The sequence below is a fragment of the Mirounga angustirostris genome, unplaced genomic scaffold (genome assembly GCF_029215605.1).
Source record: "Mirounga angustirostris isolate CCGP_5_RB_7025 unplaced genomic scaffold, mMirAng1.0.hap1 SCAF_10, whole genome shotgun sequence".
NCBI classification, from domain to species: domain Eukaryota; kingdom Metazoa; phylum Chordata; class Mammalia; order Carnivora; family Phocidae; genus Mirounga; species Mirounga angustirostris.
This window is the reverse complement of record NW_026991718.1, coordinates 53,227,410-53,244,095: the sequence shown is the minus strand read 5'-3', so window position 1 is coordinate 53,244,095 and position 16,686 is coordinate 53,227,410. Positions and strand designations below refer to the sequence as shown.

The 16,686-nt window shown below is 41.5% G+C and overlaps 1 protein-coding gene across 1 annotated transcript; it reads right to left on the bottom strand.

Annotated features, from left to right (window-relative positions):
• Positions 1-813: 813 nt before the first annotated feature.
• CNRIP1 (cannabinoid receptor interacting protein 1) lies at positions 814-16,165 on the bottom strand. The gene is made up of 3 exons (XM_045884869.3): positions 15,840-16,165; positions 13,651-13,801; positions 814-1,834 (listed from the first exon to the last, which is right to left on the bottom strand). Exons 1-3 carry the CDS (start codon positions 16,016-16,018, stop codon positions 1,670-1,672), a joined length of 495 nt encoding a protein of 164 aa, XP_045740825.1. The 5' UTR covers positions 16,019-16,165; the 3' UTR covers positions 814-1,669.
• Positions 16,166-16,686: the final 521 nt, after the last annotated feature.

The window sequence follows — 16,686 nt, the reverse complement described above, 5'->3', positions numbered from 1 at the left end:
GCTTATTTTTTAGCAGCAGTTCTAGGAGACACTGTTATTTTTGAAAGACGAAGGAATTGAGAAACGTACCGTTCTCTTCTCAACACCGCTCACAATGAGCCCAAATCCAAGGCATTGCTGTGCCCTACTGGCAATATGGCCTCATTGCAGGTAAGCGACTCAGAGGGGCCACGGGTTTGCTGCCAGCCTTGCGAATGCGGTTCCACGGTAAACTCTCTACAACACTCCCCCTAACCTAGCATATACCCACACGAAGTCTTTGCAGGTAGCAGAAAAGCAGATCCACAGCTAACTTCTCCCGACGCAATAGGGTCTGTGCTTCCCAAGGGAACACGACAACACCATTGCGGGGTAGTATGCTACTCTCCCAGAGAAAATGTCTTTCCTTCTTAGGGAATTTATCCTCAAACTGCATGGAATGAGGGATTTGTGCCCCACAACTTGCAGTCCCCTGGGAGCAGGCAAGGAGCTCTCCATCCCAGTGTCCATTCACTATTACAATAGCATGTCCTCAAGCTGCTCAGCTACACAGCCAGCTGATGGGAGTGGTCGTCCCAGGAGGAAGCATGGGGAGAAGTAGGGACAAGTTTTGGATTGTCCACCAAGTGCCTGAGTCTCTGCTAGCCTTGTTAGAGCTGACTGGAGTGCTCCTGTTCAATTGTCCAAGCTGATCTATGATGAAGTGTGCTGATTCTCCTCCAGGTATGTCCTCCGTACCCTGCAATGTAGCTGGAGATCTGAATGGGGCTGGCCTGGAACAGAGGTCGACCGTCTAGACAGATATTGCCCACATGAAGAAGAAAAGCCAGGGCATGATTTTCAATACCTTTATTAAGAAATATCAAAAGTTCATTACAGTTCCATACACAGTTTTACAAAGTTCAAGTGAAGGGGAATTTGGGATGCCATCATATGCATGTTTGAACACTACGGCAGCTTGCCAAAAAGGTAACCCTAAACTTCTGTCACCTTGTTTAACAGTGGACCCCAACCATGCCTTTTCCCCTTTCTACTAGGCCACAACATAGTCCCTTAAGTAACCTGAAAGAGTTTTAATGTGTTACATATACTTCTTAAATACTTGCCCTTTTATTTTGTCATTATTGTTCCCTGAAGAAGCTGAGCTGTTTATATGAAGCACAACATCTGAGTTCCACTCATTGCTGTGTGTCTTACATTTTCACCAAGCCTCCCTTGAGAGCTGGATAACACTGCAAGCTACATGTTACCATATTATACTGCGGAGAGAACCCACACACGTTGTTATCTTTTTATTTAGCATTTAACAACTACAAAAAAATGGGGGAATCCCTCAATGTGGAAACAAAACACCACAGTCATCCAGTGGAATGGCTAAAAATGGGATATGTCTGCCAGTTCCACTGAGCTCCTCACAAGCAGTCAACGGCATGACCAGGAACAACTGGATGCAGGAACACCAACACAGAACACAGCAAGGGATCTTCTCGGGGGTGATACATCGCAATTTTTTATGTCAGGGACATGGCATCAGAAGGGAATTACACTTTCAAAATAATCGGGGCCAGTAGGTCAACGGCACCCGATGGGAAACATCAACGGTGTTGTGTGCCTTGGTGAAGGCTTGCGCTGGGTTATCTGAAAGTTGATTTTTGAAGAGATTGTCCAGCAACATCAGAAAGAGCCATCTTCAGAGGAAGGACTCCTTGTTCACCCACATGAGGCTGCGTGTCTCATTGGGCTTGCATTCATACTCAATGACAGAGAACGGGCTTCCCCATTGACAGTGATCTCGCTTGTGGTAATTGTAGAACTTGACTTGCCATACCGTCTCGAAGGTCCCAATGTCAGTGAACTGAGGGGAGAGAAACACGCACCATAAAAACCTCATTCTGCCACGAACAACAGATAAGAGCTCATGTTAGGGAAAGAGATCCTGCATATTCAAGGGTCAACAGTCAAGACTCTTTTGGTTTGCAAAGTTTAGGCCTTTAACTTTAATGAACTATTTTCCTTTATTATGTGAGCTAATTTCCTGAAAAGCTGTCTGTAAGCCATTTTTTTCTCTATAAAATCTTATTCCTATTGTACAAGTGGCATTTGCTGTCATACGGTCTTTAATAAACATAACTCCCCAAGTTTATCTGTTTTCCAAATTTAATTATTGGAAACCACTCTTTGAACCTCAGACTTTCAGAGCTTGCCACGAAGGGGGTTTAGGAAGCGAAGAGAGGGAATGGTGTTTGATGATTATCTTTTGGTGTCTATTTCAAAAGATAGTTGTACAAAATAACATATACACAGTATCACTAAATGTAAGATACAATTGCCTTTTTGTCATTAATTTCACTTCCAGGGAAAAATATTTTCTTAGAAGCATTTGATTGTTAAAGACCCTACTTTAACTTTTAAAAATACATTGAGCGGGACGCCTGAGTGGCTCAGTCGGTTAAGTGACTGCCTTCGGCTCAGGTCATGATCCCAGGGTCCTGGGATCGAGTCCCGCATCGGGCTCCTTGCTGAGCAAGAAGCCTGCTTCTCCCTCTGCCTGCCTCTGTCTCTCTCTCTCTCTGATAAATAAATAAAACCTTTAAATAATAAAAAAAAAAAAATACGTTGAGCATTTATGAGTCAGGAATCCATGTCCATGTCTCAGGCTTCGATTGTACATTGTCCAGAACCATATTTGAGTAACTATTATGTGCTTTGCACACATAAAAATTTGTATGAGGTAGGATTCTTGCCCTCAAGAAGTTTGCATTCTACTTCCAGAAGGTAGGCCCTGCGGATCACTGCATAGAATTCTCCTGAGCCCTGAGCACACAATTCCCGTGTAGCTGAGAAGAGGACATAGAATACCCTAGGGGCCACTCGGGCAGGTGTTCAAGTGGCCTGCAGGGTAGCCTAACCTTGCTACTGCCTCCTGGAGCTATTTAGGGGATCTGACATTAAACAGCATGATGCCTGTCGTTATTTTCTCCTCTGACCCTCTCCTGTCATGGGAGGGGATGGGGACTGCCTTGGCAGCATTCTTAGACTTGTCAGGAGCCAGAAGACGTGGAGTGGGGCAGGGCAGTAAGCAATAGGAGCCTTACGCTTGACATTGCTACAGGAGGAGGGTGATCAGGTGCTTCCCAGATGGCTTTCCAAGACGCTCTCCAAGTTATATTCTGCACCATTGCCTCATCCTGCTAATTTGATCCCAAAACAGGGTTTGGTTTTCTTTTGGGAAACATGCCTGACTCGAAACAGTGGGTGATATACCTAGAGTCCCCAACTCTTTACCCAGGTAGGAAAAGAAAGTATCTCTTTCTAGAGAATCATGGCTTAACAGTCTAGAGACCTGTCCAAGTACGCAGTAGCTTTATTCACTATAGCTTCAGACTTGAATCCGCCCAATGTTTCATCACTCACTTGGTGATAGACAAGCGTTAGTATGCCTGTCATTATGGCATTTTACTCAACAATAAAAAGAAACATACTGATTCAGGCAGCAATGAGGATGGATCTCAAAGATGTGCTGAGCAAAATAATCCAGACTCCAAAGAACACATATACTGTATGATTCCATTTATATAAAACTCATATATGTATGTATGTATGTATGTATGTATGTATGTATGTATGTATGTATGCTGACAGGAAGCAGGAAGCATCTGTGGTTACTTAGAGCCTGGGGTGGGAGGGATTAATGATTGAGGAAAATGTGTAAGAGGGAACTTTTTGGGGGGAAATGTTTTACTTCTTGACGGGTGGTGATTACATGAAAAAGAAAAAAAATGGCAAACATCTGAAAAATCTTTAAATGTAATATTATTAGTAATTAAAGAAATACAAACTTTGACAGAGGTATTATTCACCTATCAACTTGGCAAAAATGTCTAAATACCAGAAGCAATTTAAGCATCTGACTTTAGGAGAATATAATGAAAATGGTGGTGTATTTATATGATGGATTTGTGTAACCATTACACAGGAATTTAGGGTTTTTAATGATGAGAGAAAATGCTGAGAACAATGTCTACAAGAAAAAGATGGATGAAAACAGTTTATATACAGTGTGAGCATAAGTATATAAAATAAGACATATAGAAAAAAGAATGAAAAAATATTAACAATAAAGCTTCTAAGTAAAGGAATTGAGTGTTTTTCTATCTTTTCTACTTGGATTTTTTGCAAAAAATATGTTACTATTATAATCATAAAGAATGTTTTAAATGGTGAAATGGAATTATCGTCCCTAAAAAGTTAACATACATATCCCTCTAACCTTAGGGATTTTATAAATTCTATCAAGGATACATAGAGGCTAATGAAAAGATTACAGCTTTGTTGACAGTAGGGTAGTGGAGGGAAGAATAAATTGAAATCTCATTTTATAAATCATCAAGATTTTTAAAGAGGGATGATGATGATGATGATGATCATTATCATGATTTGACCAGCATAGGGCATTGCACATTTCAAGGGCAATTCAATTATATTAAGTTATAAAAATATTTTACAAACACTAGTTAATCTTTTGAGGAAAGCAGCCTGAGACTATGCTAGGTAAGTGGGAAAAACAAGGCCTTTCTTGAAATAGAAATAAATAAAAGTTGGTTGTAAAAACAAAAACAAAGATGATTAGGACCACAGGCAAGAAAAACCTTAAGACATGACACTGTGTCTGAATAACCTTAAAATTAAGAAAGTCTCAATGTCACAGTGATGTGGGAAACAAAGGCAGAAGAAAAATTAAGTTTCCTTATTACTTACAGCCCATTGACAAGTGCTTGAAAAAGGCAGAGTGATACTCCTCTAGGAAACCAGCTGCCTCGATGTTAATACTTTGCTAAGGGCAAAAGGCAATCTTAGGCAGGACCCCCAGGATCATGTAAGTCTACTTTAACATAAAAATTCTTTAGGAAACTTCCTTTATTTCTACCCCCCAAGATACAGGTTGGCAATTATCTTTTAAGCCACCCACCGATATACATCTGAAGAGTCTCATGACTGAGTTTTTACTAAACAGTAATAAATGACCTTTCTCTAACAATAGCTAGCCCCCTAGGATCCTGGAAACCTTGTTTCCAAAATACCTGGGAGGCTTTCGCTATCCCTAACTCCCTCCCAACTTGGAAGTATATAATGGGCCACTCCTCATGACCCCAGTGCAGCTCTTTCTACCCATGGGTCCTGTCCCAGTGCTTTAATAAAACCACCTTTCTGCACCAAAGACATCTCAAGAATTCTTTCTTGGCTGATGGCTTCGAACCCTAACATCTTTCCTACATCAACAGTTCTCAGTGATACAGGAGACCAGCGTAGAAATATGCTGACAGCAACAGTCAGAGCTAAAAGATATGGAATGTTCAGGTGCTTCTATTTTGTTTTGTTTTGTTTCTCTTTTACTAGTGTTGGGCCCAAGGTCATTTTGTAGTTAATTGCTGCTAACTATGCATATATTTTCCCATGACTTAGTTATGCTAACTTCCCATTAGCTTTCTTCCTGCTCTTTCCGCTGGGGTTCTATTTCCAGGATGCCTCACAACCTCGCTCAGAATTTCTTCCCTTCTGATGTAGGAGCAGATGGGGTCTTGAAAGCTGACATTCTTCTTGAAGAACAGAAGCAACTACACAGGCTCTCTGCTCCCTCCCAACCCATCTGTGCCTTCCAATGAAAACTTAGCCAGGCAGGCTCCCTGGGTGATGCAATTTACACACAGGTAAGATTCTGTGCATTTGCATAGCGTTCTTTATTTTATACAATACCTTACACACGCCATTCTACTTTGGTCTTTTGACTGGTTTTAGCTTCTCCATTTCACAGATGAAAGAACTAATAAGACTCAGAGAGGTTAAGTGACTGCCCTAGGTCTAGACTATGAAGCAGGTCAAGAACTTAGGTTTCCTAATTCCTATCTAGGAACTATTATCACTATACCCAACTCCTTCTAGAAGCAAATGAGTTAAGAGTTAATGAGTTAAGAGTTAATGAACAGTTTTTCTTTTTTTTCCGCATGAGAACATATATGGATTGTCGTGTGTAAAATGCTTTAGGACAGTACTATGCACTGAATGTGTGTATCTCCCCAAATTCATATGTTGAAGCCTAAATCCCCAATGTGACGGTATTTGGGGGTGGGGCCTTTCAGAAGAAATTAGGTCACGAGGGTGGAGCCCTCACGAATGGGATTAGTGCCCTTGTAAAAACGGATAGGAGAGGGACGATCTCTATGCTCTTTTTCATGTGAGGATACAGCCAAGAAAGTAGCTGTTTGAAACAGCAAAAGGGCTCTCGTCAGACACCGAGTCTGCTAGTACCTTGGTCTTGGACTTCCAGCCTCCAGAACTGTGAAGAATAAATGTTTGTTGTTTAAGCTACCCAGTCTATGGTCTTCTAAAAGTGACACTCCACTATAGACCTGGACATATTATTTGCCATACTGTCCATTCAAGTTGCAAACTTTGGGACATTTTTATTTTACAACTGATGTGGAAGAGAATCATCAGATTCCAAGGAGAGGAGATTCAGCTGTCATCTTCAGTAACAAGGAATCTGAGAAGTTTGTTTTAAATAATTTCTACAGTCAGGGCGCCTGGTGGCTCAGTCAGTTAAACATCTGCCTTCAGCTCAGGTCATGATCTCAGGGTCCCAGGACAGAGCCCCGAGTTAGGCTCCCTGCTCAGCAGGGAGTCTGCCTCTCCCTCCACGCTGCTCATGCTCTCTCTCAAATAAATAAATAAATAAAATCTTTAAAAAAAAGTTTCCATGGTCTTACAACCTGTTGGCCTAGAATCACTACAGTACTTCTCACCATTCACCATGCCACTAGAGACATAGGAAATTCACCAAGAATAAGGTCACTCAGAAATCCATTGACTTGAGAGCTCAGAATGACCTTATTATATCGATAGAAACATGATGTTACTTCATTGGTAAACAAATTCAGTATAATAAGTATCTGTGACTTTTAGTGTGGCATGACCTATGAATTCCTACTGGATTCCAAGCCTCTCTTACTCCTGTACTGCTTGAAGTTTTATTAGCAAATACATGTTTTCCATTTCTCTTAGTTGAACAGAGAGGACTAAAAGTTCTGAGAATTATAAAGTATGTTTAACTGTATAAGAATCTGTCCAACTTTTCCTAAGTGATTGCACCATTTTACATTCCTACCAGCAACGAGAGTTTTAGCTGCTCCTCATCCTCTCTAATAGTTGGCATTGCCAGGCCAGTCTACTGGTAAAGAAGAAAGATAATAAAGAGCAGAAATCAATGAAATAGAAAAGAACAAATAATAAAGAAAAACCATAAGGAAAGACTCTAGAGAAAAAAATAATGTAAAGAAATAATAATAATAAAAAAAGTAATGAAACCAAAATCTGGCTTTTTGAAAAGGTCTTAAAAACTGATAAACCCCAGGGCCACCTGTTTGGCTCAGTCAGTAGAGCATGCAACTCTTAATGTCAGGGTCATGAGTTTAAGCCCCACACTGGGTGTGGAGCCTATTTAAAAATATTAAAAAATAAAAAAATTGATAAACCCCTAGAAAAACTGAGCAAGAAAAAGAAGACAAATTACCAATATCAGGAATGAAAGAGATGCTATCGGAACTTTATACCAATATAGTTAATGAAATGGACAAATTCCTTAAAAGATACAAACTATCAGTAGACCTCCATCTACTAAGGAAATTGTATCTGTAGGTAAAAATCCTTCCAGAAAGAAAATTTCAGGCCCAAATGGCTTCACTGATAAATTCAGACATTTAAGGAAAAATACCAATTCTACATAAATTCTTTCATACAATGGAGGAAGGAACATTTCTCAATTTATTTTATGAAGCCCATGTTAACACCTTAACTTGGCAAAGATATTACAAGTGAAGGAAAATTGCAGACAAAAATTCCTCATGGGCTTATGCATAAAATTTGCTTTTAATTTTTATTTGCTTGAATTAGTAAATCAAATCCAGCAATAGGCTTTTATAACAGTACCAAAAGAGTTTTATTCTTGGAACTCAAGGATGGTTCAATATTTTAAAATCCTTATAATTCACCATATTAACAAAAATAAAGGAGAAAAAGCCATTATTATCATATCCATGGATGCAGAAAAAGTATTTGGTAATTCAACATCCATTCATGATAAAAACTCTCAGCAAATTAGGAATAGAAAGTTCTTCAACCTGATTAAGGGGCATCAATAAAAAAACCTATAGTTAACAACCCCCTTAATGGTAAGACTGAGTTCTTTCCCTATAAGATGGGAAATAAGGCAAGAATATCAGCTCTTACTATTCCTACTCAGCATTGTGTTGAAGGTCCTAGCTACCTTATGGCAAGAGGGGAAAAAAAAAGGGAAAGTAAAACTGTTTATTTTTACAGATGGACAACTGTTTGCAGAAAACACTAAGCAATAGAATAAAAAGCTACTAAAATTCATAAGTGAATTTAGCAAGTTTGTAAGATACTATATCAATTTATAAAAATTGCTATATTTCATAAAGAAATATACTAGCACTGAACAACTGGTATTATTTTTTAATATTTCACCAATTTTGTAGGTAAAAATTGGTATTGCACTATTTGTATTTTTTTCACCAATTGTGAAATTAAGCCATTTAAAAATATATTTATTGGGGGGGTTGGGAGGATGGGTTAGCCTGGTGATGGGTATTAAAGAGGGCACGTTCTGCATGGGGCACAGGGTGTTATGCACAAACAATGAATCATGGAACACATCAAAAACTAATGCTGTAATGTATGGTGATTAACATAACAATAAAAATAAAAAAATATACATTTATTGATTATTTGTATTTCTTCTTCTGTGAATTGCCTATTTATTTATTTTTGCTTATTTTCCCATTTCCCACATCCTATTGTTATTTTTTTTCTCATTGGCTTCTAAGAATTATTTATATATTAAGTTACAGATCTTTCCAAATGACTCCACAGAGCAGACACAAAGGAACAACTTTTCTATTTGGGAGGACATGCATACGGCTGCCTACCTCTGCACGCACAGCCTCCTAACAAGCTTGCATACTCTGTTACCTTATTCCTCCTAACTCCCATCAGTCTCTCACTGAAGAGGGCCAACAAAAGGGGAACCACGGAATGATGTGTGCAGACAGAATCTCCACCTGGACTCTCCCCTAGGAGGGACTGAATGGGGCATCAGTCACATTAAGGTACAAGTCAACACTGCTGTTTGAAATGGGGGTTGAGAGATTTTAGCGCCGGGTAATTCACTCCCGCTACCAGGGCCCCTGGAAATATCTGAATAAAGAGATCACTGCCATCAACCTAAGTCAGATATCATTGGACTACTTCCTGACTTCAGCTTCCGTGGGCAGTAAAGGGCTGTGGAAAGTCACTGTGGGCTGCAAGCCAAGTCTGCACCGGCAGTGACTGAAAATCAAGGCCACATAGCCTGGGAGGCTGTGCATGTTACACGTAAGTTTTTCACCAATTGTTACTTGCCTTTTAATTTAAATTCTCTTAATGAAAATATAATTTAACTTCATGATTTTTGACAGGAATTTTATAGTGCATGTAATCAAAGCTTTCAATTTTTAGCTTTGGATATCTTCTATTTCTTTTGGGTTTAATTCTTTTCATATCAATTTTTTAAAAAGTTGACTTTTTACAGTTAACCCCTTGAACCATCTGAAATATATTTTAGAGTATCGTATCAGGAAAGAATAACAGTGATGTTTCCCCCAACTAGCCAATAACCCCAGCATTATTTATCCAATGATTAAAAAATTAAAAAAAAAATACTTTGAAGTAACTTTACACTCCTAAGAAGTTGCTCTTGTATATCCTTAATTCAGCTTCCCTTACTGGATTCCCCTATTTGATTCATTGGATTACTTGCACATTTCAAGACTTCCTTGTTGTCTCTGAAGGTGTGGTTGTGTCCGTAATTTATTTAAGCTTGAAACATTGATGACATTGATGACAAAAGTCATAAAATAGGTTAAAGGCTATGTGAGGCTTTCACTACTAGAATGAAATTTGAATTTAACATTAGAACTGCTGACTTAATCAGGATCAGGAAAACTTCTCCAACTTCTATTGTTTTCCTTAGAATCAGCCTATTACAGATAAGATACAAATACATGGCCAATGCTCATACCAAAAGCCATGTGATCATTGTTGGAAAAAATCAACTATCAATCACTTGCTTCTTCTAGATGTGGACATTCCATTAAGAACCTAGGCTTTACTATTGAGACTCATAAAATGCTAATACCATCTTAAATCCTTTGTAAGATGATGTACAGTATAAACATATAAATCAAGTTTGAATGAGGGGAAAGTTAAATAACAAAATCTAAAATTGCAGAACAAATCGAAATAGACTGTCAACTCTGGAAAAATAATTTTCTCAAATTTAAATATAAGAAATCATAAAGGAAAACGAGAGGTTTAAATGTAATTATGTTTCTACACAATGGAAAATGTAAGCAAAGCAATACTGAGAGAAATAGGACAGATATGACAGATCTTTAAAAAATCTTTACTAGGACTCTGATTTTTTAAGATTTTATTTACTTGAGAGAGAGAAAAAGAGAGTGCATCGGTGTATTCACACAAGCGGGAGGAGGGGCAAAGGAAGAGGGAGAGAGAGAACCTCAAGCAGACTCCCCTGCTGAGTGCAGAGCCAGACGTGGGGCTCAATCCCACGACTGGAGAGATCATGAGGCTTAACCAACTGAGCCACCCAGGCGCTCCTAGGACTCTGATTTTTAAAAAAAATCTTCCATAGAAATATTAACAAAACACGAAAGAACTAATTTACACACACAAAAATAAAATGAAATGTTGAAATGTTCATTCTTGTAAATGATAGTAAAAAGTAAACCAGGAAAATTTAATTTTTTTTAGTTTTTATTTTTCTTAAAGATTTATTTATTTGACAGAGAGAGACGAGGAGAGCGGGAACACAAGCAGGGGGAGTGGGAGAGGGAGAAGCAGGCTTCCCGCTGAGCAGGGAGCCTGATGCGGGGCTCGATCCCAGGACCCTGGGATCATGACCTGAGCCGAAGGCAGACGCTTAACGACTGAGCCACCCAGGCGCCCCGGAAAATTTATTTTTTAAAATAATTCCCAATGCTGTCATAATTATAGCAAAGCCACCAGACTTCTATACTGCTGCTAACATTGTAAAATGTCGGGCGCCTGGGTGGCTCAGTCGTTAAGCGTCTGCCTTCGGCTCAGGTCGTGATCCCGGGGTCCTGGGATCGAGCCCCGCACTGGGCTCCCTGCTCCGCGGGAAGCCTGCGTCTCCCTCTCCCACTCCCCCTGCTTGTGTTCCCGCTCTCCTCGTCTCTCTCTGTCAAATAAATAAAATCTTAAAAAAAAAAAAAAAAATTGTAAAATGTCACATACAACACTTTAAAAAAATACCCGAAATGGCTGTACGTGGGAATAGCCATAAAATTCATTCCTTTTGGGGGCGCCTGGGAGGCTCAGTCAGTTAAGTGTCTGTCTTCGGCTCAGGTCATGATCGCAGGGTCCTGGGATAGAACCCCGCGTCGGGCTCCCTGCTGAGCGGGGAGTCCGCTTCTCCCTCTTCCTCTGTCTCTGCCCGCCCCCCATGTTCTCTCTCACTCTCAAATAAATAAATAAAATCTTTAAAAAAATTCATTCCTTTTGACCAAATAATTTTACTCCTATTGAAGTAGCAGCACAGAATAATTCATTATAGCACTTTTTACGATGAGAACAATTGACATATCTAATATCTGAGGAGTAGTCTAATCACTACAATACAGCATGGTAGAGTCTTATATTGCCATTAAAACTGTAACAATGAATATGTAGAATGTTGGACAATTACATAATAAAATGGTTGCAACTATAAAATGTATACAGGTGGAATGTAATCTGAAAATGAGCTGAGTCAAAATGTAGGGATTACTGTTGCTTTAAAAATTTGCTCAAATTTCTGAAACTTATGTTATTTAACATTTTTTTTTTTTAAATCCTGCAAATCCCTTGAGATGCTGGGATGTATCCCCAGCCCTCCTCTCTGTATCTGTGCCCAATAAAAAGGAATCCTACAGGGACTTGTTGGCCTTCAGTCCTATTTGGTGTGTTCCTAAATGATAGTATTTGAGAATCTGACTTTCATCACAGAACTAGCATCATCCCCTTAAGGGTAAATCTGTAATCCTTATACCACGTTAGAGCCGAAAGGGGCCTCAGAGATCAGGTAGTGGAATCCACCTATGCTCTTCCAGCTTTATCATCTTGAGCCAGTCTCTGCCTCACTCTCTGCTCCACCCACATTGGGCTTCTCTCCTTCATTACAACACATTACGCTCTCCCCCCAGCTCTTGATCTCTGTAACTCCTCTTTCCTCAAGTGTTCCCTCTTCTCTCAATGCTCATTTATTGTTTATTTATTTCTCATGAAAACCATCCCCAAAATCTTGGATTAGAATAAAACCTTTGATATATGCTCCAAGGGCACCACGATTTTAGTACACTTTGTGTAATAATAATTATTTATTATAGATAATCACATATAAAGTATGTTTTCCTTCTCTGGATTAGAAGCCCCATGAAGCCAGGAATATCTATTTTGTTCATTAATCCTCTTCCAGTGCCTGATAGGCAAGAAATCTCCATATATTTGTTGATGAATCAAGCAAATAAAAAATTAATAAAATAGAAATCTAAAAATCCTAAATAAAATATTAGCATATTGAATTTAGTGACATATTTTCAAAAATACATAACATTTAAGTAGGGTTTATTTTAGGAAATAAAGGGTAGTGTATTATATAATTATTAATGTATCAAAAGAGATTATCTCCATAGATGGGAAAAGGAATTAGATAAAATTCAACGCATCTCCCAATTAAAAAAATGTCTTGGGGCGCCTGGGTTGCTCAGTCATTAAGCATCTGCCTTTGGCTCAGATCATGATCTCAGGGTCCTGGAATCAAGCCCTGCATAGGGCTCCCTGCTCAGCGGGGAGTCTGCTTCTCCCTCTCCCTCTGCCCCTCCCCACTGTTAGTGCTCACTTGTGCTCTCTCAAATAAATAAATAAAATCTTTTTTAAAAATGTCTCTTAGTGAGCTAGAAAAAAGGATGCTTTAGCATGATAAATATTTAAAACAAACATTGTACCTAACAGAAAAACCCTGAAGGCAAGGATACCTCTTACCACCATTAGTGAGCAACGTTATTCTAGAAACATTAGCCAATGCAGTGAGGCTAGAAAGAAGATTCAGAAAATGATAGTTGTATGTAGATTATGACTGCCAATCTGAAAAACCTGAGATTAAATGAAAAGTTTTAGTAAGCAAGTTCAGTAAGAGGACCAGTTACAAAATACATGAACACACAATAAAAGCAATACATTTAAAACAATGCATATTAGCATAAGAATAGACAGATCAATGGAATAGATTAGAAAGTATAGAAAGAGATTTAATTTTTTTGCCATATAAGAAATTACTTTGAAACTGACCATTGAAGAAGCATTTAATTATTTAATTAATTGTATTAGGATATTATGGACAAATAGATTCCAATATGAAACTATGAATTAAGATAATATTTCATAATTTCATAATATTTCCTTTTATTTCTTAAGGGGAGATACTGATTGTTTTCTCTTCCATGGTTTCTGTTTGCCCTGACACCCTCATGCAGGCCTTACCGGCATGGTGATCTGGATGGGTTGCCGTTCTCCACTCTTGGTTGGGGCCACACCTTCTGTGTCATATGTGCCCGTATAAACAATTCTGTCCCCATCAGGCTCTTTAGACTTCAGCTCCAGTGGGACAACCACACCACCAATGGAAATGTTCCTGCAATGGACTGGAGTTGACTATATATGGTAGGAATTAATTTAGGCACCCTGTCCTGGTCTGGACCATAACCCTAGGCAGGAATCCTACAGGGTTTGATTAAAGGAGACATCTGGTGGGGTAGAAAGTTCTGAAAGGTCAGGAGGCTTGAGTTCTCCAACTTACCAGTCACGTGACCCTAGAGCAACTACTTAATCTCTCTGGACTGACCTTAGTATTCTCATCCGGACTACTTGTACAAGACTGAGTTGAACTCTATCAGTCCTACTCTATAGTTTCTTATCTGTGGGACTATTAAAAACTTACCTATACCCAGCCTCATCCCAAACCCCAGAATTTAGAATTCAATGTGGTCAGGTATGGTTTGGGCACGGTAAATGTATTTTAAGTTTCTCTAGGTGATTCTAATATACAGGTAGGGTTGAGAACCAAGAACCACTGAACTAGCTCTTAAATGATTTTTTTCTGTTCCAACAATCAGAGATCCCCTGATTTGGGGTACACAAAGCCAACCACACAACCAGAAATTCTCACTGGCATCATTCCTTTGTGTTAAGTTAGCGATTCTCAAGGGTTAGTCCCTGGATCAGCTGTGTCAGTATTACCTGCTCACGTATTAGAAAACAAGTTTTTAAGCCCTACCCCAGACATAGTAAACTGGAAACTCGAGGGTGGGGCTCAGCCATCTGAGTTTTAACAAGCATTTTAGGTGGTTCTGACAGACACTCAAGTTTAGGAACTACTAGTTTAGGGCAATGAAACACCCTTGATAAAATTAAAATGTAAATAGAAAAAGTAGTTCTGTCATTAACACAAATTCATTTTAGATTAGTTAAAAATATAGAGAACCACCTTGAAGAAAATGGGATAGAGAACAGATAACTTGGGAGAATTGGCCAGGAAATAAGGGAAAGGAAAAGTCTGGATTATATGGAGATGCACGGAACACTGGGAAATGTGAAGGTAACTGGTGTGTGGCGCTGTGGGGGGTTGGTGACAAGCAGGGGGACCAGGAGCACTAGAAACAACCCAGTGTGGTTCTAGGTCCTTGAATTAGGGCCTGACACCTAGAAGGCCAACACAAGTTTATTGAATTAATGACTATCGATGGAGACTGCAGCTATAAAAGTTATCTGGTGGACTCAAAGCCCTTCCACGCCCCACTTCCACATTAGACTTCACACCATGCTTAGGTGGAAGCTGAGAGGTAAAGAACTTCATCCCTAGATACTTCCCTATAAGCTATGGCACCCTTCCATTCTGACTTTCTAGCCAGAAGTCTAGTGGGTGCACCAAACCGTGGTAGCAGGGAAGAAATAATCCCTGCCACAAATAAACCAAGAAACATCCTTTTGTTGCAAGGATATGGCGAATCCCAGGCACCATCCCCAGGGTGAACAAACAACTCAGGAGAAAATGAAAAACACATGGCAGGGAAAACGGTGAGACTAGGCCCAAGGCGAGGAGGCTGTGCTCTGACTTGTGGCTGCCCCTCCAGCCCCACGGTCTCCAGCCACGTAAGGGTGGATGGATGGTGGAATAGGGAGCGTCCCTTAGGGAGCCCCAGCAACTACCTCACCCTCGCCTTTACACCTCACTCCTCAGCCTTTCTCCCTCCTTCGGCCTCGCGGTTGGCAGAACCCCGCGGGACGCCAGGGCTGGGGAGAGGAGGGCTGGGATTGCGGTAGGTGAACAATCCGGGGCGCCTGGGGGTGCGCCGAGGGCTGGGCAGAAGGAATGAAAAATTTACAAGAAAATAACCCCCCGCGACCCTCCCCCCAACCCTGGCTTCCTGACGTTGTTTTAAACATCCCTCCCCAAGACGGGTGGAAGGAAGCGTGAATAGGGAAAAGCAAGCGTAAAACAGAGGAGGGGACCAAAAGGAACAGGGACTGACCTCTTCCCCCCACCCCTGGGCCGCTGGGCACGACGCGAGGCCAGAGCGGCGGGGGAGAGGCTCGGGCTGTCCCGGGGGCCTCGGTCCTCCGCGCGGACCCCAAGCTGGGGTCGGGCAGCCCCGGTGCGCGCGCTTACTCACTCGACCTGCAGCGTGCTGGGCTTAATCTTCACCTCCACCTTGTAGGAGGAGCCGGTGAGCAGCTTGATGGTGCGGTTCTGGCCGAAGCGCTGGCCGTCCACCTTGAAGAAGACCGGGCCGTCGTTGGGCTGGATGCGCAGGGCGATGGAGAGGCGCACGAGACCCGGCAGGTCCCCCATGGCTGGGCGCGGAGCGAGCGCGGCGGCTCCGCCGGGCGGAGGACTGCGCGGGCTGCGACCGAGCGGCTGGAGCGCGGTGGGCGGAGAGGAAGCTCGGGGCGGGAGAGGGAGGTGGCGGAGGGGAGGCTGCAGCTAGGAGCCCGCGCCGTTGCGGCCTTTCGCCCTGGCTTTTGAGGACCAGCTCCGGAGGCCGTGGCCTTCCGCCCCACTCCGCAAGGAAGCGCGCCCGGGAGACAGCTCCGAGGCCCCGAGCTTCCCCATCCCCCGCCCCGGTGCTGCGCCCTCCGCGCCCTGATGGGTTCGCTCCGGCCCGCAGGCCTGGCGCAGATCCGCGCAGCTGGGGGCGAGAGAGTTAATCCTGCTTACGCACCACAATCCCCTTCAGCTGGAGAAGAGGACATTTAGGCTCCTCCTAGAGCCGCGCGGGGCGGGCGGAGGATAGGATTGGGAGGGAGGAGGTATTGGGGTACTGGGGTTAAGCAACACTACACCAAGGACCGAGACCTCGGAATCTGGATACCATTTTGGTCGACTAAGGGATGTGGACATCATTGCTGGAGAATCGGTCCCCAGGCAGGCAGGAGGAGGCTGAGAGGCAAAAGGGAGACGGGAAATGGGGCAGGAAACAGCTAGCCAGTGATTTAAATTTCAGGAAATAAGAGTCTTTC

Coding starts and splice junctions, on each gene's coding strand:
- CNRIP1 (XM_045884869.3), bottom strand. CDS start 16,018: ATGGGGGACCTGCCGGGTCTCGTGCGCCTCTCCATCGCCCTGCGCATC. Junction 13,802..15,839: donor CCCAGCACGCTGCAGGTCGA/GTGAGTAAGCGC, acceptor AGTCCATTGCAG/GAACATTTCCATTGGTGGTG. Junction 1,835..13,650: donor CCATCCAGATCACCATGCCG/GTAAGGCCTGCA, acceptor CTCTCCCCTCAG/TTCACTGACATTGGGACCTT.